Below are 24693 nucleotides of genomic sequence, written 5' to 3' on the forward strand. Positions count from 1 at the left end.
TCAAATACAGTAAGAAGCAATTCACTCTACGATAGCTCTTTGCAAGCTTGACTTGTAAATAACAGCAGGGTAATTTGAACGTAATGAAAAATAACTTTTAACCACATCATTTAATCCTTTGCCACGCTAAGAGATCTAGAGTTAATACATCTTTGCATACTAAAACAATCCAAATCCCAAACTCTCCTAAAATAAAATAAATCGCAGTAGTGCCACCACAACTGCTGTTCTCATAGTAGACAGGACAAATACAAACAAGGAATACACTCCTGGTTCTCCTCTATACCTGCCTAGTCCATTTGTGTTCATGATTAGGAGCTAGCCTGCTCATACATCCAACACTGTATGGATGCACTATCGCAACAGTTAAGCATGTGATTTGCCATTATTTATCTATTTATTTTTTACACAGGAACTATCAGATTTATACAGAGGCTCACAGCTATTGTGTTTGACTTTCCTTCACAAATAACCCTCAAATATCAACCCTTTTTTAGAGAACTTCTGTTACCATTAATTCTGTTAATTTCAGGCTAACTCAATGCAAAAAGCAAGCTCTTTTAATCTGCTAATTCACTGTCTGGGATCTTTGCCACCCATCAAGATAGGTGCTTTATAACTTTTCCCTGAGGACAAAGTGATCTATTAAACTTTTCAATGATATAACTCTCTGTTGAAATAGAGCCGTTTGCTAGCTTTGTATTCAAGAACTCATCTGAAACTTCAAAAGGAGCACAGTCCAAAGATATAACCAAGATAGAAATCTAGAGAAAGGATTTAATCAAAGATAAGATAATCAACCATTTCAAGATGGGGAGAAACTGACAGAGAGAAAACACTCTTCATTTTATTTTCCTTCTTTGATCTCTCCTACTTATCATATCTGCCCTGAAAAGAGGACCAGCAGCAAAGGAGTCCCTATGCTGTGCCACCCTCTACACGCTCACACACGGGAAGAGCGAGTTACTTGCTCAGAACAGGAAGTATCAGATCACCCTGTAGAGGTAGCTTTCTGTCCTCCCACATACATGCTGTTCTGCTCCCAAAATAGTCCAATGTGCACAGGATGGCTGGCTGTCTCCCAACACAAGCTGTGGTCTGACTGACATAAAATGACTGACCAAAATTACCTAAAAAGGTCTTAAAGAGTGTATTTCAGCAAACCCCACATAAAGGGGCTGCAGGGATAACGGTGTCTCTGGTATTTGGTTTTGTGCATTGTGTGTTTAAGATCCATTTCTCCACGCTTGCCTCCCTAATTAGAGAGATTCTTGTTAAAATCAACAAAAAGCACGTACACATATAAAGCTGGAATGCTAACACACTCCCATCTCTAGCAACTGGATCATTATGTAGCAAACTAGTACTGTGAAACCAATGGCTGGATGTGTAGGACCATCGTATAGACAGTATGAAATTTTTGAGGAAGAAAAGGCTGCATATCTCCTAAACATTTCCCTGAATATTGCAGTACTCTCCATTTTTTTCAGCTTTTTAAACCCATGAGCTTACACTGCCATTTCCAACATTAACACAATCTGCAAATGCTATACGAAAGTTGTGAAATTAAAGAGACACTATCCACAGTAATGTTAAAATTCCAGTCAGGAACTAGCATATGTTTAGAAGTTTTAACATTTAATTTAATTTTTGAACCATAAAGTGACACTGACTATATTGAACTGCAGGAGACCACATACTCTCTTAAGAAGCAAGGATGAAGAAGTAGGACTTGAAGCTTCAAATGCCTTAGTTCAGGAGGTCTACCATACAGAGGAAACACAGAGAAGCACAAATAAGGTAATACGCAAGATAAATTAAAATGCTAGCCACTCCCTCCAAACCACCACTTAGTGACTCACTCAAGTGGCAAAAAAAGAATAAGCAAATATGATCGGTTTCTGAACTCCCGACCAAAGGAACTAGCGGTTCCGTTCGTATTTAGAAAAAGACAAAAGCAAAGGGAAAATTAAAGAATCTAAAATGGCATAGAAGCTGACTTCATCAAATCTTCCAGCCCGATTTTAAGTACAACTTCACATCAAATTTATCTATTTTGTAAATGAATACCTCAAACTGGATTGCATATTGTTATCTCAAACAGCTCCTTTGCTTTTAGCAAATTCAGCACCTTCTTGAATCTTTTGAAGTGCATGCTTTTTGGTCTGTTTACACAGTATGCCATTATATTATGACGGTGTTAGTCATCACATGACAAAACTGGCAATTGTAGCCTGTTTTCTAAATAAACAGGAAAATTTGCCAGATGAGGTCAAATGACTCTGAAAGACAATAGGTCTTTTAAGAAATGTGTTTAGCTCACACATTAAAGGGAACTTGTTCCATTCCAGATGCTCAAACGACTTAAAGTCACATAATAAATCAGAATCCATTCCTTGGTATAGCTAGTAAGTACTGTCCTTTTCAAAATACACATTAGCACAATTTTAAGATGACATTTACAATTTGTAACTTGGCTGTCACATTATATCACGAACTAACTTATCTTTCCAATAAGTTTATTTTCATTACTTTTGGTGATTAATGCCTCTTTAACATAATTAAAAAAAACCCAGAACAGTAATCTAAGATAATAATACTGGTTTTCTACTATAGCAACCATACTTCTTTGTCTTTAGACAGACTATGCAGTCTGATTGTAGAGTAACAGGTAATTCATCAACAATAAGGACAGCAGCGCGTGATGAAAGGAACAAGTTTGTGATACTGGCTTGTGATATCTCAGCAAAAGTCAGAGCTTAGCAATTAACATACACTCTTTTCTTACAGTTGCCAAGCTATGTAACTTCCAGCACATTAGCTGTAGCTTGGAACAAGTGCTTATTACCAGTCTGCACAGCTGGAAACAAAATTTATGCACACCTTTTGGAGTGCATCCAGAGCTGTGACACAGGTAAGGGACAAAAAAATCTGCTGCACATCATATAGAACAAGAGACTGAAAGAGTGGGTTTGTTTACCCTTAAGAAGACAAGAGACAGCTATTTGTGGTCTTAATGGTCTTCCACTACCTAACAGGATGACACAGAAGACAGACAGACTTGGAGGTGCACAGTGGTGGTACAAGAAGCCACAACTGAAGTTGCAACATAGAAAATACTGATTAAAAAAAAAATTATGTTGGTGGTCAAACACTGGACCAAGAGCCCAATGAATCTGAATGTTGATCCTTGGAGATGCCCAGGACATAGCTGGACATGGCCCTGCAAAAGCCAGTCTAGTTGTTTCTGCTTTGAGTAAATGCATTGCACTAGATAGCATCCAGAGGTCTTTTGTCACCTAAATTATTTTCCAAGTCTATCTCCAGCTGGTGATGAACAGGAAGAATACAGAGCAGGCTGGAACTGACTTTGCTGTAACACAGATGCAGTATATTATCATAATGTTAAAAGATACAGATTAAACAAATGATGTAAAGTTACACCACAATACAAACTACCTGGAAATTTCTAATAGCTTCTTAAAAAAAGCAAACCCCAAAGTCCTGATAACAACGCACTGCGAACTGCATCATATTGAGCTCTCTTTCCTTTCACTTGCTGACCTTTTCCAACAAGAACACAGGAAATACTTGAAAGGTTGTCTGGCATGACAAGAGCTGTAGTTCTCCAGAGGACATGTCAGGATTGCAACATGCCACCCCTCCTGCTCAGCCAAATGAACGTCGGACACACCTCAACACAAACAGAAGCTTTGGGTGTCAAGTACACTGCGTATGGAGATTATTTTGTTAAGAAATTATATTTCATGCTTGCAAATCCTGTAGTAAGACCTCCTAGAGCAAGCTGGCTAATATAAACAGGTTTGCTATGTCCTCCGTATGCAGGCGTCTGCACGTATTTGCATATATATGGAAGCATATGTGCTGCATAAGATACATTACATACAAGTCTTCTGTACTCCTATGTATAGTGTAATCTTCTAAATCAGAATGAGATGCACATACCAAACTCCATTGCAGAAAAGTACAAGAACAAAAAAATAAACTGAAATATTACCTCCAAACAGGTAATAGCCACTGCCAGATACAGGATCCTCAGTCATGCTCACTATACAAAACCAATCACTTGGTTAAGTCTAGCACTTTCTCTGGACCAGCTAGTTCAAACATCTAATGCTCTGAAGATAAAAGCTCTAAACACACTGACACGTGTGCTCGCAAGCAGCAGTTTGGTACTGCATGCTGTGATTCACCTTTGACTGTGACAACAAATCAGGGCACATGTAGTATTTTCAGAAAATCTCCACATGCAACTCTTTACTGGGAGAATATGGATCTCAGGAGTTATGGCACTGATATTTTTTAGTGGTAGGATTCATCAGTGGAAGCTCTAGTACTTGTACCACAGGCAAAAACAAAGCCACAAAATTTAATAATAATATCCTCAAGAGTCAAACACACACAGACACAGTGACTCCATCAGCTTTTAAATACCTCTGTGAATGTCATCTTAGAAGCTTGACATTAGTTTGCCCAAATAGCAGCAGCTTCTTGTTTGTGTATACACACGTGCAATGAAATACCTAAATATTCAGCTGGTTTTCTGGTAATGTACTGTACTGCTTACTTCTCAGTGCAGTTTTATGAAAATGAACTTGCTCTGAATCAAGATACTTTATTTTTCCTGTACAAATCCTTTTTTATGGGAAGCAATCCCATTACAGTTTTGTGTGTGTCAGGTCCATGAGACACACTCCTGACTGCTGACCTTCCTGGCAATCTTCCCATTGGCATTTCCTTGCTAAGTGATTTTTTCACCAGTGTGTATTCATCATTATCTCTGGGTTCTCCTTGCTGCTCCTGACCAGTTACATTACCAGCATATGAAGCACCGTCACACAACCATGGGTACCCCATTCTGCAGTGGGGAGAAGCATTTGTAAACATGACATCATGAATTGGCTTCAGTGGCCATCCTACTTTTTGCTCCTGTGAGGACTTCTGGAAAGTTCCCAAATTTGACTGTCAGCGTTGGAAATCTGTTCATCCAGTTCATTTTAGGTAAGTAACTGGACCAAGTGCATCCCAGAATACATTATGATGTGGTCTGTCTTTGCTTGCTCTTGAAACATCAAAGTAAAAAGGAGTTACAGCCCACACAAGGGAAGCAGGAACAGCCTCCCATATTCTTCCTATACTATGAAAAATTATCACACATTTGAAACGTGTTCCTACTAGTCGATGTGGAAATGATGGCATTATGCACAAAATAAGAGCACAAGGATCCCAGACCATTTAGCAACAGACAGTCCAGTAGATATTTTAAGGATGCTTAGATACCGAGCCCACACATAGCATGGCTAGAAGCATCATCTCTGGAAGAGTACTCTACCAGCAACTCTTAAGAAATGTTCAAATCAACAGCTGCGTGCAGACTTAAAATAGCTTTCTGCTGAGATTTTGACATATTCAGGATAGTATCTGACACAGAGCAGCAACACAAAAGCCTGTGCCCAAAGTGTGGCAAATACCCCCAAAGGATGGAAGGGAAGTTTGTCAGGAGCTAATTAACAAGTCCCAACAGAAGCATGGGGGTAAAGGAAGAGCAGCATGGTGTGTCATTGCAAATCTGGGGGGTCAAAAGACAGACAATGAAGAAAAAAGGCCATTGTGAGGGAAAACTTGTAGTCAAGCACTGTGTTCCTACCTATTTCGGTTCAACAAGGAACATAAAAAGGAAGTCCCTTCAAGGAATGTTCTGCTTTCCCTGGCAAAACAAAGGAATCCTTGCAGCCTTGTCCAACTTCCTATCAAAAGGAAAACACCACTTCCAAGCATGTACAGGCACTTTTTTGCATAGTCTAGCTGAGGCATGCCACAATTCCACAGGTCTTGAGTATAAACAATAACTATTTAAATTTAATCAAGTCAGAAAGTGCTCCATATTCCTAATTTATTTGTCAAATTCTACCCTCCTGAATACAGCTCGTTGAAAAGAAGTATTCAGGAGCAGTAGCAATAGCTCCTAACTCTTCCACTAGCTGCACTAAGACACACAAATTTTGTTGTTTTACTTTTGTAAAAGTCTCAGGTGCATTCATTATTCAGAATTTACTGTCAGACTTATGAGTAGGATCAACGACACATCACATGATCATTTTTATAGGTAGTTTTGGCTGCTCATAATGTTCACAAAAATCTTTCTACTTACTAATCCATTTCTGTGGCAAGCCTATCCCTCCTCGTCTTGCAGGTCTTCTGCAATAAGTTATCAATGATAAATTTATTACTGTGCAAGCAGAATTTCTATTATTGTATTATTGTGTCTCCTACTTGCATACTTTTTGACAGCATTCCTTCAAGTCTAGTACTGGCAATTCTGAAGTTGCATCCACTGTAAAAATCCAGGAAATATAGTGGCTTTCTTAGTGTGTCAGATCTACTGGTCATGCCAGAATAAGACCACATTTAGGAGCTTCTTAAGACAGGAAGAATAGGGAAGCATGGTTCTTTAACAGTGAGCAAAACAGAGCAAGCCTTGTCATTGCAACACTAAGCACCATGGAGATCTCTCAGACTCTTCCAGGTTCTTGCATTATTGGCAACTCCAGGGCAACTGCTTTCCAGTTCCGCTAGTCAGCTTCTATCAAAAACAAGATACAGCCAACATCAGCTGTTGGCTACAGATTTACAGTCACTGTCAGTTAAAAAAAGAAAGTCAGAATGAAGAACAGAAGCAGCAATAAACATAAAGAACAAGACCAGGTTTTCTAAAGAGGTGCAGGCTGGGAATTTCTAAACTGGGTGCATAACAATAAGTGTAGATTATTTATAGTAAATATTTCTCCTTTTACTCCTCAGCAAATGGAATAATATGATACCTAAAAAGACAGGTACACAACTCCATCTTCCCAACAACTAGAGCTATAAACACAGAACTGAATAGTAATTGTTGGTAGAAAAATATCTCTTGTTCCTAAGTCAAAGAAAAAACCCAACAACTAAGCTGAAACACTAGGACCACCACTCTGTGTTTCATAGCCTGAGTGTTAGGTACCCTTTACCAACACACAGGTCTGCAGTGGAGTCTGGCAGCTATGCCAATAAAACAAGTTGGTTTTGAACAGCTGGCTCACCAGCATGACAACTTCCAAGTTCCAATCATATCAGATTATTTTAAGAGTTCCCCATGCCACAGTGTCATCAGGCTACACCACCCAGAAACATGCTACCATGATCAAGGCACGGAATTTGCAGGAAGTTCATTTTCTTCCCCGATTCCCTGCATGGTTTGTATGCCTCAACTTTGCTTCGCCATTTCACTGAGTTTCCCTGAAGTTCTGTGAAGATCCATGGACACAAGTATTAGAGTAGTTGCCTACAACTGCTGTACTGAACTGACATTGCCACTTAGGTGCTTCTCAATAGCTTCAAAGTTTTAAACTCAGGGGAGCTGCATACTACATCAAAATAATTTAGGACAAGAAGAGATGCATCAACATGAAAGGTATCACTTTTAATAGACAGAATCTGAGTTGCCTAACCATGGAATTAGTAAAACACCAGTTGTCACTTTGTAGTTACCCTACAGCCAGCTTCTCAGAGCCTCTTTAACCTTTCATTTCAGCTGTGTAGAAATAGCGCTTCAGAAATATTTCTGAAAATCAGAAGCCACTGGTGTTTGCGCCACTATCCTTGCACACATGCAGGCACGGACGGCCAGAGAAATGTCATCCTTTCAGGTGACAGGCATTTACAGTCCACCGTATACTCACTTCTCAGGAGCCCTCCCCGCCTCTGCTCCTTGCTCTTCTCTATTACCGTAACTAAAACCTCTGTCCTGGTCCCCTAAAGGTATCGGTCATCTTTGTCATTTGACAGCCATCCAGGCAGGAATTTTACCCAAACACTGCTGGCTTTTCTTACTGGAAAGAACAAATGATTTACAAGTTACTGGAAAGAACAACTGATTGACAAGTTACCTTGATAAAGGATTCCACAGGCTGCATAGCTGGAAGACAATAGAGTAGTAGTAAGAAAACCTGGCACTTTAAGCTTCTAGCTATTCCCTCCTCTTTCTTCGTCCTAAATCATCTGTAGCAACCATGCTAAAGTCCCTCCTGAAAAAAGGGAATTGCTATAGCTCTTCAGAAGCTTAAAAAGCTTGTTTTCATAAAAACAAGCATACTTGGTTTATACTTCAGCTGCTTTTATGCAAAGCCAAACAGTACAGCTTCAGAAGTGACCCTAGTTCTCTCTATAACATCATTCTAGACAATTTTAAACATAATTTCTTAAGCTTTAAAGTGTCAATTTTAACATACTATACTGAAAATGTAAATATATTTGAAGTACAATTTATGAATCTAATATTCTTTTAAACTCAATGGCAAACAAATTTCTCCACTAAGAACAGCACAAAGGGGTTTTGTTTTCCAGCTTACACAACTAAGAGAGTCAGAAAGCAGAAAGATGCATGCATTATCAAAACACTCAACATTCCCTCTTTGAGACCACTAAGGAAAAAAATGAGAAACCTAAACCATACTGCCCCTCCCTGCATGCTTCCTTTTCAGATCACTCTTCTGTGTTCTGAGACTGTGTAGTTACGGTTCATTTTTGTTTAAGAAACTAAAACAAGTAAACTTGCATAAAACACAATCTAAAGTTTAGGTGTGGCTGTTTATCTGGGGAACCGTAACAGCATGAACCATACCATGGTTAGTGCATCCTGCAGCATTTCTCTTCTTACGCATTGCAAACGTGTCTGCTATGTTTGGTCATAACAAATAAATTGTCAGTGATATTCACCCCTGCAATGCCTGCAGAGCCAGCACTGCTAAGAGCCCAAGTTGAATTCTATTCCTTCTTGGGCACGACTAAATTATTTACTAAATTCCAGGGAGCTGAACCAAAGAGATTACTTGCAGAAAACTTACTGCACCAGTGTGGGAAAAAGAGTCAGCTTGACTCTGAACCCCGAATGAGTTTGTAGACCTGGCAACTGGAAGTTTTACTTATTATATACAGACCAGACTGATGTAAACCCTTCTGTTCCCTCTGACTAAACAGAAATTACTATTTACACTGGTGTCAAGTTGAGAGAGATTAAGCAAGAGGCAAAGACATCAGAATGTCATTTTGGTGACATGAAGCATGCTACCAGCAACATAGAATCATAGAATGGTTTGGGTTGGAAGGGACCTCAAAGATCATCTAGTTCCAACCCCCCTGCCATGGGCAGGGACACCCTCCACTAGAGCAGGTTGCCCAAAGCCCCATCCAACCTGGCCTTGAACACTTCCAGGGAGGGGGCATCCACAACCTCTCTGGGCAACCTGTTCCAGTGCCTCACCACTCTCACAGTAAAGAACTTCCTTCTAACATCTAATCTAAATCTACCCTCCTTCAGCTTAAACCCATTACCCCTTGTCCTGACACTACACTCCCTGATAAACAGTCCCTCACCATCTTTCCTGTAGGCCCCTTCAGGTAGTGGAAGGCCACAATTAGATCTCCCTTGAGCCTTCTTTTCTTCAGGCTGAACAATCCCAACTCTCTCAGCCTGTCCTCATAGGAGAGGTGCTCCAGCCCTCTGATCAGCTTCGTGGCTTCCTCTGGACTCGCTCCAACAGCTCAATGTCTCTCCTGTACTGGGGCCCCCAGAGCTGGATGCAGTACTCCAGGTGGGGTCTCACAAGAGCAGAGTAGAGGGGCAGGATCACCTCCCTCGACCTGCTGGTCACACTTCTTTTGATGCAGCCCAGGACATGGTTGGCTTTCTGGGCTGCAAGCGCACACTGCCGGCTCATCGATCAATACCCCCAAGTCCTTCTCCTCAGGGCTGATCTCAGTCCATTCCCCGCCCAACCTATAGTCGTGCTTGGGATTGCGCCGACCCACGTGCAGGACCTTGCACTTGGCCTTGCTGAACTTCATGAGGTTTGCACGGGCCCACCTCTCCAGCCTGTCAACGTCCCTCTGGATGGCATCCCTTCCCTCCAGCATGTTGACCACGCCACACAGCTTGGTGTCGATCCCACTGTCCATGTCACCGACAAAGATGTTGAACAGTGCGGGTCCCAGTGCCGACCCCTGAGGAACGCCACTCGTCACTGTTCTCCACTTGGACATTGAGCTGTCGAGCACAACTCTTTGAGTGTGACCATCCAGCCAATTCCTTATCGACCAAGTGGTCCATCCATAAAATCCATTCTTCTCCAATTTAGAGACAAGGATGTTATGCGGGACAGTGTCAAATGCCTTGCACAAGTCCAGGTAGATGATGTTAGTTGCTCTTCCCTTATCCACGGGTGCTGCAACCCCATCATAGAAGGCCACCAAGTTTGTCAGGCATGATATGCCATTAGTGAAACCGTGTTGGCTGTCACCAATCACCTTGTTTTCCATGTGCCTGAACATAGTCTCCAGGAGGGTCTGCTCCATAATCTTGCCAGTCACAGAGGTGAGACTGACCGGCCTGTAGTTCCCTGGGTCTTCCTTTTTACCCTTCTTAAAAATGCGGGTTATGTTTCCCCTCTTCTAGTCAGCGGGAACTTCGCCAGACTGCCAGGACTTCTCAAATATGATGGCAAGTGGCCTGGCCACTTCATCCTCCAGTTCCCTCAGGACCTGTGGATGCAACTCATCAGGTCCCATGGACTTGTGCACCTTCAGGTTCCTTAGATATTCTCGAATCTGATCTTCTCCTACAGTGGGAGGTTCTGCATTCTCCCAGTCCCTGCCTTTGCCTTCTGTGACCTGGGCAGTGTGGCTCAAGCACTTGCCAGTGAAGACTGAGGCAAAGAAGTCGCTGAGAACCTCAGCCTTCTCCATATCCTGGGTAACCAGGTCATTTGTTTCATTCTGGAGGGGACCCACATTTTCCCTTGTCCTCCTTTTATCACTAACATACCTATAGAAGCTTTTCCTGTTGTCCTTGACATCCCTGGCCAGACTAATCTCTGTCAGGGCTTTGGCTTTCCTAACCTGATCCCTGGCTGCTCGGACAGTTTCTCTGTATTTCTCCCAGGCTACCTGCCCTTGCTTCCACCCTCTGTAGGCTTCCTTTTTTTGTTTGACTTTGCCCAGGAGCTCCTTTGTTCATCCATGGGGCCCTCTTGGTGTTTTTGCTTGACTTCCTCTTTGTTGGGATGCATCGCTCCTGAGCTTGGAAGAGGTGACCCTTGAATATTAGCCAGCTGTCTTGGGCCCCTCTTCCTTCCAGGGCTTGGTCCCATGGTATTCTACCAAGCAGATCCCTGAAGAGGCCAAAGTCTGCTCTCCTGAAGTCCAGGGCAGACTAGACAAGGAGACTAATTTTACTGTCTCCAAAGGCTGATCAAGATGCCCTCACATTTGTAAAATATTATGGCAGATGTTACGAAGTAGTTATTTCACATGAGTATTGTGCACTTCAGAAACTCCTCTTGTATTATAATCTCTTTAGATATGGAAAAGCTGTTTACAGTGAACATCAAGTAAGTAGTTAAGTCTAAAAAATAACGTACCTGTAATTAATTAACATAATCCATTTTAAAATCTGGCTAGAATAAATTTTTGACTTTAACATTTAAGTTGTGCTGCCTTCAAAAAAATTCATGCTTATGTTGAGGGATATTAGTTGTTTAACATAAATAAGTAGGGTTTAATTAGAATAAATAACTTAGGATTATAATAGAGTGTGATTTGTGCTGTTTGCTTAGCTTTACTTAGCATGAGTGGCTAGATTTGCTCAAGCCTTTAGGCCACCATAGAGGAATTTTTCCCAGTAATTTTCCTAGTAGTTTTCCTAACAGCTGGTACAGTACTGTGTACAGTCTTTTAGTATGGGAAAATATCTTGATATCACACTAATGTCTCGGTACTGTTTCTTCCAAGTGTGGGACTCTTCAGCTCTGCATGTTCCACCAGCAAGGACAGGTGCACAAGGAGTGTGAACCAGAAGACAAGGAGGCTCCAGCCTTTAGGGAAAACTGCAGAAACTGCAAGTCAGCAAGATAAGAGCCTGCCTGCTTTTCAGCAGAATCCAGTTAGATGTTAGAAGCCCCCAGAGCAAAAATCACCATTGGACTAAAGGACGCGTGGGCAGCGCGTGAAGGGTGCGTGAGGGGCGGCTGTACGGGACCTAAGGGTGTAATTGCCCTGGGATTTCTTTGTTCTGGGTCCCTCTCTTTGGAGGCACCCAGCCTGGGCTGGTCCTGCTGCTGTACCCGTCAATTAAATTAATTATTTTATAAAATCCGATGCCTGAGACTCTGAAACCCAGGGTTGGGCCTGAAGAAGGAGGAAGCACGCCCAAGAATAAGTGTGTGTGTGTGTGTGACACCATGAATGGTGTGTAAATGCTCGGGCAGCAGCTACTCCTTTAACACTTATACGCATGTCCCATAAAAACCTACTACTAAACCTTCTAAACATCCAAGAGTTTTCTATTTTTTATTATTTGGTAGTGCCTTTCCTCAGAGGATCTCAGCACAGTTAGCAGGATCCCAGGCAAGCACTCAGAAAAATACTCTGGCAGTTGGTTTTTGCTGTAATTCAGCAGATTATTCCCTACACACACAGAAAAAAAACCCCCACAAAACACCAAAATCCAACCCACCATCCAAAACCTACTTCACAAATCAGAGAAACCAGGAACTACAGTTTGTATGCCTTTGCTATGTAGACACTAAATGTTGCAGCCTGCAGAAAAACCCATAACCTTCAGTTTTTTAACCACTAAATCAGCTAATGCATCAGTCAGTTTCTTGCCAGATTTCAATCTAGGTGTGTAAGCATTAAAATGTGTAAATTTCTTCTTGATTATCTTCTCTGTGTAGGAACATTAGTCTCCTTTCATAATGGAAATGCTGGCATTTTATTCCTGAATTAAAAAGAGCAGCTGAATCTCACTGACCTGAGATATGTGCATATGTTTCATTTCTTTAGGGGTAGGGTCATAAGCAATAATTAAGTAGCCCCAGTTCTCTCTCACATACAAGTACTGTTTCTTTATTCTCTGAAGTACACACATTACTGTTATTTTCTTTCCTCCCTAAATCTTCCTTTCTTCGCATCACAAATTGAAGAGGCATTTCATTTTCAAAGCTTAATTCTGATGATAAAACAAGCAAATATTAATTTGATATTTTTTCATGGAGAATAAAAGGCCCTGTAGGCTCTTTTGCCTGCTATTCTGTAGATCAGCACACCTACTCTTGAGTTGGCATTTCTTCTTCTCTTTACAAGCTCAGCAATGCTCAGCTGCTACCACAAACACAAGCAATCCAGTATGTTACGTAGACACACACACTTTTTGTGTGTGTATTTGCATATGCTAGCAGATTTGTTTGGAGTATGTGCCTAGCAAGATTTATTGCCCCATTTTAACAGTAATCTACTATTTAACCATCATCCTAGAGCCTAGGAATTAAAAAGTAACTGGAGTATGGCAAGCTGTATTTACAGTAATATTTGTTCCAAATGGAGTTAAATAACACATTGTCCTATATTAATTTTACTCAAGTCTTTCAAGAAATCCACCAGAATTGTATTTGGCTTGGAAGCCCCCTCCATTTAGAGGAACTTGATGAGTTATAAGAGTAATTACCTTCTATAAATAATACACTCCCTTGACACACAACTTTAATTCCCAGTTGAATACAGTCAAGTCTACTTTCTTTAGATAATTTAATTCCCAATAGCATCAGTTTTTCAGTTCACAAAATAAAGCACCCCAGAAGGCAAGTTTTATGCAAATATACATAATGAAGTAAAGATTAATAACTACAGTTGATGCAACTAACTTTTTGAAAACCTTGATGTGACATCACCTCTAAAATTCTATCATTCTGGAGAAATCCCCAGTTAACATCTTTTCATCAACCCTGTTGAAGACTCTTCCTCCATTTTATTCGAATCTGGTTCATTTCTCTCTAACCACCACAGCATCCCATATGCCCCAAACAATTTTTCTGTTCTTTCATCACTTAAGGTCAGAGGCTCTGAAGCTACCAGTGGACTACCACACAGCTCCCCAAGTAACCCACCTGGCATCTTCCCGCTGTAAAACAAGGATAGCAGTGCTGACCTCTCAAATGAGTCAAATGCAAGAAAACCGACCTCAAAATCAGTGGCATAACTTGGAGGTTTCAGTGGAGGCAAGACTTTAACTTTGTGCATAAAGCAAGACTTGTACTTAAAGCAGTCTCAGGCCAGAACAAGAGAGTGCCGGAAATTTCCAGAGCATTCACCTGTGCCCAGCTGCCACCACGGTCACTGCCCATCAGAAATGTTCTTGTTTTTTAAGTAGAAGAATTTAAAAGGTCGCAATTTCTTTTAACAAAGTGAAACTATGAAGCTCTGCACTGCACCACGTCCCTCCCAGACAGATGGACGTAAAGCAGAGGGAAGGCAGCCTCCGATAAAAAACAGCATTTCCTGCTGTGCACCAGAGGTGGGGAGCTCCAGCTGGCCAATACCACAACACTAGAGCAGCAGAGCATGAAGTGTGTCGCTATGCCAGCAAAGAAGTGCTGGTCTGGGCAAACTTAAGAAGACAAATGACAATTTGGTCCCAATTTATTTCTCAATCTCCAGAGGCAAGGCAGCCACAAACCAACTTGAAACCTTGTTCTGCAGGTTAGAAACACCTACGCTGTAATGCAGGCCTGCCAAAGATAAGGCAAAACTAAAATATTCCTGTTTGAGGGCATCCCAGTACCAAAACATACAAACTACTAACTAGGTATGATAACCCAGAACACAAGGGTAGTTACGTTCACACTGAAAGACAGTCACAAGTAACAGAAACAAACAATTATGAAGATGCCGTGCCTGCTGAAGACAGCATATTTTCACTATTTCACTATTTTCTGAGACTGAATGAGCTAAATCTACAATTGCAAGAAGACAGATAATGTAGCTTAAAACTATTTAAAAAACTCCCATGTGAGCCTCTCCCTTTTGGTGTCAGGTCACTCTCAGAGCATGACATGTCAATAAATGACTCAGTGTGACAGATTTATTTGAGAGAGAAAACACAAAGAGAGATGGTATCTTTCCTCAGCTACAGTAAACTACAGCTCTCTTGAGGGTACACCCAAGTAGCTAAAAGACCCTCTAAAAGTATTTGAAAAACAAAACTAAACCCGATGGGCTCAGAGAGGCATTACTTCCTTGAATCTGCATCAGAGTGCGGTTCACAGCTTCAGGTTTTCTGCCCAACCTCCACTCCTTTATTCTCCTCACTGCATGGCAGAGTAGTACTTCTAACCCAGCGTGTACTTCTGACCCAGAAGTACAGAAGTCAGCATTTTAGAGCCATCACCTAAGCCACTCTGAAGATAAAAGTGAGAAAATCATTGCAAGTGAATATGTATTAAAGTCTATGGCTTAATGGGTACCTTATAATTTCAGGATCTCTGAGAATACATGAAAAATAGCTATAGTATAATTCAATGGGAACACTGATATCACGCGTGTCTCACGCATAAAGAGTCATGACAAGAACTGCAGAACCAAAGGTTTGAGGAACAGTCTGAAAAAGGAAAACTTTCATCACTGTGAAGTGTTAATGTTGGGAACTAAAAATCTAAGTGCAGGCAGAGATCTTTAAAATAGCCATTTAAAAATGCATATTTTGTGAGTTTCATATTGGTCTTTAGAATTATCTCCAACAGAATATCTCAGATTCCTTACAGAAAAGTTAGAATAGAAATACAGAAAGATAGCAGCAGAGGAAGCTTCTATTCTCAATGCTCCCTTTCATATCAAAACCAGTTAAAGGTAAAATGCTGAACACTTAGCTTCAGGCCAATGACTGACTTCTGTATTCACCAACACAAAGCGCACTTCCATACAGAGTCAGTAAAAGTGCACATCTTTCAAGACTATGTCCAAGTCACCTCTGCCTCTAGCTGTTGGCAAGTAGAAATGCCCCTAAACCTACGTGCTTGCCCATCTCCCCTGCTTTGACATGAAAAGCAGAACAGGGGAAAATAGCTGAACTGCCAGCATTAAAATTAAGGGACATCAAAAATATGAGGGCTTTGCAGCTTCAACTTTCATTTAAAAAAAAAAATTCAAAAATTTCATTGGATTTGTTAATTTCAGAAATGCTTCAGCACAGTCTCCAAGGGTGGCTGCAAAACTATGAATTTGTGCTAGGCTGTATCAACTATTTCTTGTGGCAGCTCCTTTTGTCAGTGACTTGTACTGGGTTTTGCTCTTGAAGATGTCTTCTCACTGAAAAAATTAGAGATTTAAAAGAAACAAGTGATTCAAGGGCTCTAACATTGGTGTCCAGATCAACAGAGAGTACAATCTACTTCCTACCCATGTTTAAGCAGAAAGGCTGAGCTCGGTAGAGCCTGTAGATATTAAAAGCATATCGTGTCCTTCTTCGAATATCTTGATAATGGCAACACACATTCTTATCAACAGAGAGCTGGCATAATTTTTGTTTCCACCCCCCCAAAGAGCTATTTTCCATCCCATCAACTAGTATTATATTAACTAAATAGCATCAATACAGCTAACTAAGAGGTCCTAAAAATTTCACAGCCAGAATAAAGGATCGTAAAATATTCAGTTAATTTTCATTCAAGTATTTATACATAAATACAAAATACTGCCTTTTTTGTTTTCTTTGTAAACATTTTAATACTTGAACATCACAGCAGGTGTTTTAAGATGTGTGGGGGCTAATTTAAAGGTAAAAGAAAAATCTGAAGCAGCTCTATCAATCAGGCTGAAAGCAGCACAAACAGATCAGGTTTGAGAAATAAAAGCCAAGCATTTTGATGCTTATTTAACTCTGCCCCCTTTGATAAGGTGTTCCCTCAGGCTACTTCTACAACAGCAATGAATAGGAAAAAGAAGGAATTTGAAACATCTGAACTGGCAGCTCAATATGTAACTCAGCACCACAACTTTGAGGGCTTTCTAGAGTTGCCACCTTCTACATTACAGTCTTTCATAGGCTTACTGAATGTGGCAGGCTGATCAAATTTAATGAATAAGAGAGCCTGAGTTTTAGTCATTTCGAGCCAGAAGCTGTGCTTGCACAGCACTGCCCGCACTGAGGGGGGAGCCTGGCCCAGTACTTCTTCAGTAGCAAACGCCTGAGTTACCATGCATGGCTACTGAGGGTGATTTACTCTGCATTTGGTATGCATATGGAATGCTTCATTATCTTTACTGTGTTCATGTTTTTAAGAGTTGCAGTGGTAGGTGTATGCTTAGCTATATCTCTAGAAAAAAAAGCTAGAGCTGACAATATCCATCAGTGGTTAATTTCCTTAAGTACCTGCAGTCAAGATCATTTGTATTTTCTGTAGCATTCAGTTCAGTTGATAAATACAACAGTATGTGCAGGTTTTTTTCTGCCTGTATTTTAAGATGGTCCTCCACAGTCTAAATACAGATCTGTCAATCCTCTTCCATACATCAAAAAAAGACACAAAGGGAACTTCACTAGATCTCTAAGCCACTTTAAACATTTATGGCATAGCACGCAGCAAAACCATTATAGCCCTTGGAAATAATCTAAACAAGACACAAGCAACAAAACAGAAACTAGTTAACTAGAGAAGGAGGCTCGGAGCAAGAAGGAGAGCAGAGTTTATTCTTTTATAGCAGAGCAGTAATTTTACTGCAAGGTCAAAGGAAACTGAAGAGCTCAGCTGTACTAGGCGGTGGCCCAAACCAGGTGGGAGTGCACCAGATCATGACCAAAGGCTTCTCAGACCAAAAATTAACTTTGCAAGTTAAAAATGGACAGAACATGAAAAAAAAAAAAAAGTGGAGGAAAATAACAGATTCCTGGTGTAGGCGACAAGCTCAGCCGAAGAAAGAAACCATGGACATGTTCTCTGAAAACCTGCAAGATAAAAGGCTTTCTAAACTTCTGTTACCAGGCAATGCGTCTGGTAGCTGGGATTTGGCAGAGTTTACTGAAACGTAGCTGTGGATGGGATGATAGCACATAGGAAGACTCATCTTGTCACTGGGAAGTGCCAGATCAGCTTACAGAACCTATAAAGGGTATAATCAGTGGGAGGTGTAAGAAACCTGGTGCAATCACAGAAAGCGCTACTCGAAATAAAAGAAGGTTTCGGTCAGATCATGAGCAATTGAATTCAGGCTATTTAAACAACCAAGAAAACCTGATCATAGTTATTAAGAGATTAATATCACTCCCTGGTATTATGAAAACAGATATGAAAGCAACTAGTTGTCTGAAGTCTTCTTTGTGGTAAAATATATTATCAAACCGAATCTGACAGGAGAAAACTAGAAGTTGACATAAGAACACCTCCCCTTGGCTTTTGTTTGCATTCTACTGTGGTAAAGACCTCAAGCTATCAACAAGCAAGACCTGAGCCACCATCAGGGACATGCTTCCTTCAACTGTATCACTATTTAGTTTTGTTTCTTTGCATACTCCATTTCTTCATTTATCACCCTATTTCAGAGGAGCATAGACACCCATGTTCAGACACGCCCCCTCCATGATCTTGTTATGAGTACTGCAGCGTGGAAACACCAAGTGAATTATTTAGCAACCAAAGTAACATTAGGAGAAAGAATACAACACTGCTTCCCAAGATGCCTATGTTTTATTTAACAGCAACACTGCATCTGTTTAGCACTGACTAAAGACAAAATGCTGTGTCGTGATACATATTAATAAAAGATGATGGTAATACTTGAATACTGTCCTTTAATTAAGGAACCTCTTAAAAGTGCACTAATATATAACTTTAACATTGTTACTGTTCTGGGGTATGCTATTAGGGAAGTGATGGCAGTGAAATTAGGTAAGTAATGTGTTCTTATTGCCATAAAGTTTGCAAATCTTATCTAAAAAGACAAGGTTCAAAACCGTGAAAATGCACTGGAAAGCACCAGCATGGAAGTCTGGAAGGCATACAGAATATTGGCAATAACTTAGAAGATGCCTTTGTGTACAGTCCAAATAATAATGTTCTATAAAACTGACAGGAAGTAGTCAGTGCATGTACACATTTTTCATTTTAAGTGCACTAAAGCTGCAAAGAGATGCTGTATTGAAGATTCCTAGTATACTATGCTAGAATTTTGCCAGAAGAAAGCAAGAGACTGCCATCCTGGATTTCAAGCGATGAGGAAAACTACTTAGCTCAATAGAAGTTATAAATATCACAAAAACATGCAACTACTGCAAGTTCCAGGTTTTTTCCCCCAGTGAAGAGGCTTAAAATTTATGTCATTATCCATGACATTAAAGGTGTCCGAGATATCAGCACCTGACAAAGCTAATCAGAAAAAAGTCATGTTTCAGAGAATGTAAGTTTAAAAACAAAAGGAACATTTTAAGCATTGATCAGATCAAGTAGCAAATTAAGTAACTTCCTGCTTTCAAAGTCTTTATTCTGAGTGGCTGGTGGTTGTTAGCATTGCTACAAGACCACATTAGTCCTTCCACAGAAGGAGCATGCTGAACATGAAGGTGATGGCTGGGACACTGTTAGCCATGAAGAAGTTGAGCTGCAGGAGGTAAAATGAAAGAAGGCACATTAAAGAGATGAAACCGGTCAGATGAGGCATTTCTCCTGAGAAACTGGACTAAACTGACAGATTGAATGCATGGTAGGGACAGACAAGTAGCGTTTACACAAGTTTGCATGTTTTACCTTTCTTTTGATACAACAGGACAATAAGTACCAGTATTTTGGGGCTAAAAACTAGCATGTTTTTCAGCACGTAAGTCTCCCAGACATGCAATCAGACAACACCTGCAGAGACAGGGAAAAAATGCTTCCTTACCTCTTTTCTGGTTTATCAGTTTGCTCACACTGACAGTACATGCATTGCTACATGTCAGAGAGAAAAAACATTCCTGTACTTATTCAGATGTATATGTGTCTGATTAAATATTCCACTTACTGCAACAGTGTATAGCAGAACAACAGCTGTGCAATGCAACACAGCAAAATGAGCTGAGTAACTGCAGGGGAAGGACAACCAAGCACCTATTGTCAAGCATGCCAAGGAGGGCCCGCAACTTTTTTCTGAGATGCATCCTGAAGCATTTTGGCACTTGATAACGAGCAAGGCTCCTATAACATTTGAAAGGCAGATTGCAGGAACTAGGTCAGTGCTCAGCAATGTGCTATTCGTATCTTAAACATAAGGATTGTTTTAGTTTTCTAAGAAAATGTATGCCACTAGATCAGCAGAAACATACAAAAATGGGTTGTTTCCCTTTTCTCCACTTTTGAAGTACATTCTCCACCTGTTCCATGAGCCGTGACCCACAGATTACTGCATGCTGTATTAACATACTGTGTATTTTTCTTGGGCAGTAACTTAACTGTATCATAAAGCTTGAATCAAGATTTTACAAGGACTGAGCCTCAGGATTCTTGTAAACAAACAGAATATGCCATTTTCTATCTCAAAGATTTTAAAGTTATACCTTAATTGAAATATATGTTCTGAAAACTAGGCAAATAACTTTCACTACATATGGACGTAGCTAACATTTTAAAGGACTGTGTAGTATTCAAGCAACAGGAGAGGATTGCACCTTCTCATGTTGGTACCTCAGAGTTCATCTCCCACAACTCTACTGGACTAAGAGTGAGATAAAGTCACACTCATTTGTTAGAAATGTTAATGGTCACACTTTAATATTTGTGTTGCCACCCAAGGATCAGTCTGTCATTCAGGCTTTGTGCAATGACAACACCTAACATTATTTTTTTTTTCAATCCTTTGACTTCCCTAAAGACAAATATTATCATCTGAGCATATTAATGTGAGTTTGCTCTATTCATTCTGGGATTCGCTTGGTCACTATAATTCCAGCATATCCTTTACTAGTAACTGGGCTCTTGTCCACATATTTGCAAGATTGCTGTCCCTTCTATACATTCATTCAGCTTGATCTGGATGCCACACCATCCAATGATTTTTCTCACAGTGCTAATCAGATTCCTGGTTAATTCCACCTTCATGCAGACAGACTTTCTCCCAACAGCACTGGACTCAGGAACACACTCCAGAAGTACTTAGAGTATATGAAGCCCAAGACTATTTCTGTTCGTCTTCCTTACGTTGCACTTTGAAATGTTCTTCTACCCAACTGTTTGCTACGTACTTTTTCACTCAACATTCAATCCAAATTGTACTAAAAAAAAAAAAAGTATTTATGGTATGAATGCATCCCTTCACTCTCCTAAGGTTTCATCTAAAAATTAAAAAAAAAACAATTAAGGCTGAAATCCTTAATTAAATTAAGGTGAAGGAGGACTGGATTTCACTCTGGACTTTAACAGAATTACTTCCTTCCTTCATCATTGTCCAGCCACACCTGATGGCAGGCCTTAAGCCATATTGAAGTCAGGATATTTATAGATCTCCACATAAAATTTAGTTGTTTTTAGAATGATAGTTTAGGTTCTCCTCACCCTTCTCATCCTTTTGCCTCCTCTTCAATTCAAACAAATAAAGGGTCTTTCCAAAGTCTTGGTATAGATTTGATCTTAAGGACAGGAAGATACCTGTGTGACAACAGTCTAGAACAAACATTTTTTTTGTCCCCACTAAGCCAGGATGTCAGTTAGTTCCTTAATTCTCACTGAGCTTGGCCAAACAGCACTAATTTAAATGGCCATGAGAAAATCAGCAAATGTGAACCATGTAGTTAATCATACAAGAACAAAGCAGTGTCAATATTCATACTTACAGGCTGAGGCTGTTCTGCAATACAGCAGTTGAAACACAACCAAAACTCACTCATTGTTTACAGTCTGAAGTGGGAACACAGATGAAAAGCAGGACTCAGCCTCTGTAAATCTGTCTCCAGATAGCAAGTTCTTTAAATAGGTTTATTTATAATGGTTCCAATATGAAAATCTTTTCTCTGTTGAGCTCTTCTCCAAAGACAAGTCAGTCTCAGGACAAACAACTCGAAGGCCAAAAGTTATTTTAGAATCTTCTTTCAGAAGGTTGGTCTCAGCACCACAGAAATGTTATGTATGTTTCTTTGGTCCTTAGCGTTATGTGAACCTGAAAACAGAAGTACATTACATCAAAAAGAAAGAATATACAGAATCTCGTGCTCCCAGTCAGCCACCCACACCAGTGATTTCTTGGTAATATCTTGATCAAGCAAACAAGTCATGTGCATATTTCTACAATGACTACCAAAAATGGCAGATACCAGAAATCCATATGAGGCTTGCATTCCGGCTTTGGTTAGATGAAGTGACACGAAGAACTGGTGTCCCATCTTTTGGTAGCCATCTCTGTCTGCTCTGTTTCTAACTTTCAAATGTAATTTTAGAAAGTGACAATTGCCCATAAACCCCTTTAAACTTCTTAGGGATGTGCCTATTGACACTTCATATTTCTCAATGGAAAAGTTACCCAGTCCATTTGCAGTGTGAGGCTTAAATAGTATTTAAGCCCAACCCTGCCACACAGCTGTCAAGCAAAGGCATGTTTTTCTAAATGTTGAGGAAACAATAAATTTCTATGTATTGAAAATTTGCAAAATTCCTGGACTTGGTCAACTCAAGGTATTTTCCTTCCACTCTCTCTACCCTCCTGCTTCACATACAGTTGGCTTCAAAATAGGAGATCACTTGTCGAGTTTGAAACTGTTTCCTTAAACCTCTAAAATTCCTCATGTGGAACAACTGAGGATTCCAACCATTCCTTTGCTAAAATAATGTTTATTGGTTAATCTCTAACCTGGTTTCTTTCAGTAAGAGTAAATTCCTGTAAGATTTCACCCTCGTCCTTTATCTTGCCCTCTATCATAAACTTTACTTGCAGAGAAAGTAAGCCAATGAGCATTCAGGAATTTTTACATACATACTCCTTAATAATTCTGTATATGACTGCATCTTCATTCATAGAAAGGTGTGCAAAACTACATATCATTATTTGTATGCAACTCCTCACAGTACGAAGTGGTTTGGAGACTCCATGGGATACGTAAACTGCATATACCTATGTACATGCACACACATTCTGTGGCAAAGCAGTCCCACTTAGCTACTGCCTTCATCATCTCTACATGCCAAGCAGATGGGCAATGAGGTCCCTCATTTACTACATACATGCCAAGTTAATGTATTGTGCAGCCACTACTAGCCAGGTACTTTCCAGGACTGTTGGGTACAACACACACGTACAGAAATACAGTAGCATCTTTCCCGTTCTAAGTCCAAAGCCGCTATGAAGCTTTCCCACTTTCTTACCTTTTAAGAGACTAACAGAGGCTCTTCAAGAAATAAATGCATGCTGCAGTAACGCCATCTAAATAGTAAAACCTCAGCAAATGTACTTGTCTCTCCTAGCTTTGAAAAAGCTACTGGTAGTGTTTAAATTATGTTTATAGGCCTGTTTGTGGCATTTCTTGCCTAAAGATCAGAATAGGACAGGTGGGGAAAAAAAGGATTTCCTAGATTTTCCTATCACTAACACCGTATAAAGCAAAGCAATTTTATTAAACAGAACACCCTGAGGGTAAGAAAAAACCTAAACAAAAACCAACCAAACAAAATCCTCTACACAACCTTTCTTTTGTCAGACACTTAAATAATCTTAGTACAGTGCTAATATGACATATTTTCACTACTTAAAGGAAGATTTTTTTTTCCTACCTCAAAGATCATAATCTAAATCCCATGTCAAGAAGCTGCAATAAAACATGGGAATTACCAACCAACAGTGTTAAATCCAAGAATGAAAATAATATTAAAAGTCTCTAAGAAAGTTCTCACTTGATAATTAGGTAGCTTCACACCATTTTCTCAATTCTTCTGGTTACTGAAATTTTGATCAACTTAAGTTAGCAAGAGCAGGACTAATGTAGAAAAGCTTGATAAGAAAATACTGTTCTCTGCAGTCTCAGAATTTGCATGCTACACAATTCTATTCTAAACTTGATTCACAATGTAACAAAATTGGAACTAAAAGATGTTTAAATCCTGTTAAGCATGTAACAATTGACAATTTGAGTCCAGTAACTGTACAGCTTATCTCTCCTTAAAACTTGGGGGGTATATGCCTGAGAAGATGATAGGCTCCATGTTGTTCTGAAACACAGCAACACTCCTCCAATGCCGGCTGCTCAGATCGTGAGAAATCGAGCAAGCAAGTACTCAAAGTTAGAGCATTTTGAAGTCCAATATGTTGTAACCTGCCAGAGCTATAAACCAATACATTGCAGTGGGCTTCTCTTGCTGCGCAAGTGACCCAATATTCTGATTTGCAGCTCCTGAAATTCTGACACTCGTATTATTGCTTCCTCACAGTCTCTTTTTGACAAAGTCCAGATTTAACTTATCAAATTCTTGTTCTGATAGAAGGTTAACTTCCATCCTGCTGTTACAGGTGTGTACAGAAGACGTACAGGGAAAGGGTAAGAAATTTCCTCTGTAAGTTGGTCTCCCCACTTGCTCACCAATAGCCGGCATGCTCCACCTGCTCACTGCAGCGTTAAGTGCCTCAGCGTTGAGCTGAAGCCCTGGGAACAAGCACAAAGAAGAGCTTGTGCCTTGTGTCCTGTGAGCCTGGAAGGTTCTTCCCGGTTACAGAACCCTCAAGGGTGCATAAGACTTTCTCCACCCAGCCACTCTTGGCATGAAGGACTTGTGCCCTCCAGGACAGAGTTCTCTTTGAAACTGCCATCCCTACCCCGTAAATCAAAGCTGCTGAATGACAAAGCCAAGCTAGAGATCATGAATA

The 24693-nt window shown here is 40.3% G+C and overlaps 1 protein-coding gene across 8 annotated transcripts in view; it reads right to left on the bottom strand.

The window, feature by feature from the left end:
* CDC42SE2 (CDC42 small effector 2) overlaps nt 1-24693 on the bottom strand; it is an 87540-nt gene that overhangs the window by 12555 nt on the left and 50292 nt on the right. For all 8 annotated transcript variants that reach the window (XM_054811015.1, XM_054811012.1, XM_054811019.1 and 5 more), the window contains one exon: nt 21680-22002. In XM_054811015.1, coding sequence (XP_054666990.1) covers nt 21680-21733 — 54 coding nt within the window. In that variant the 5' untranslated portion in view covers nt 21734-22002. The remainder of the gene's footprint in view (nt 1-21679; nt 22003-24693) is intronic.

This window comes from Grus americana, chromosome Z, assembly GCF_028858705.1.
Source record: "Grus americana isolate bGruAme1 chromosome Z, bGruAme1.mat, whole genome shotgun sequence".
Taxonomy (NCBI): Eukaryota; Metazoa; Chordata; class Aves; order Gruiformes; family Gruidae; genus Grus; species Grus americana.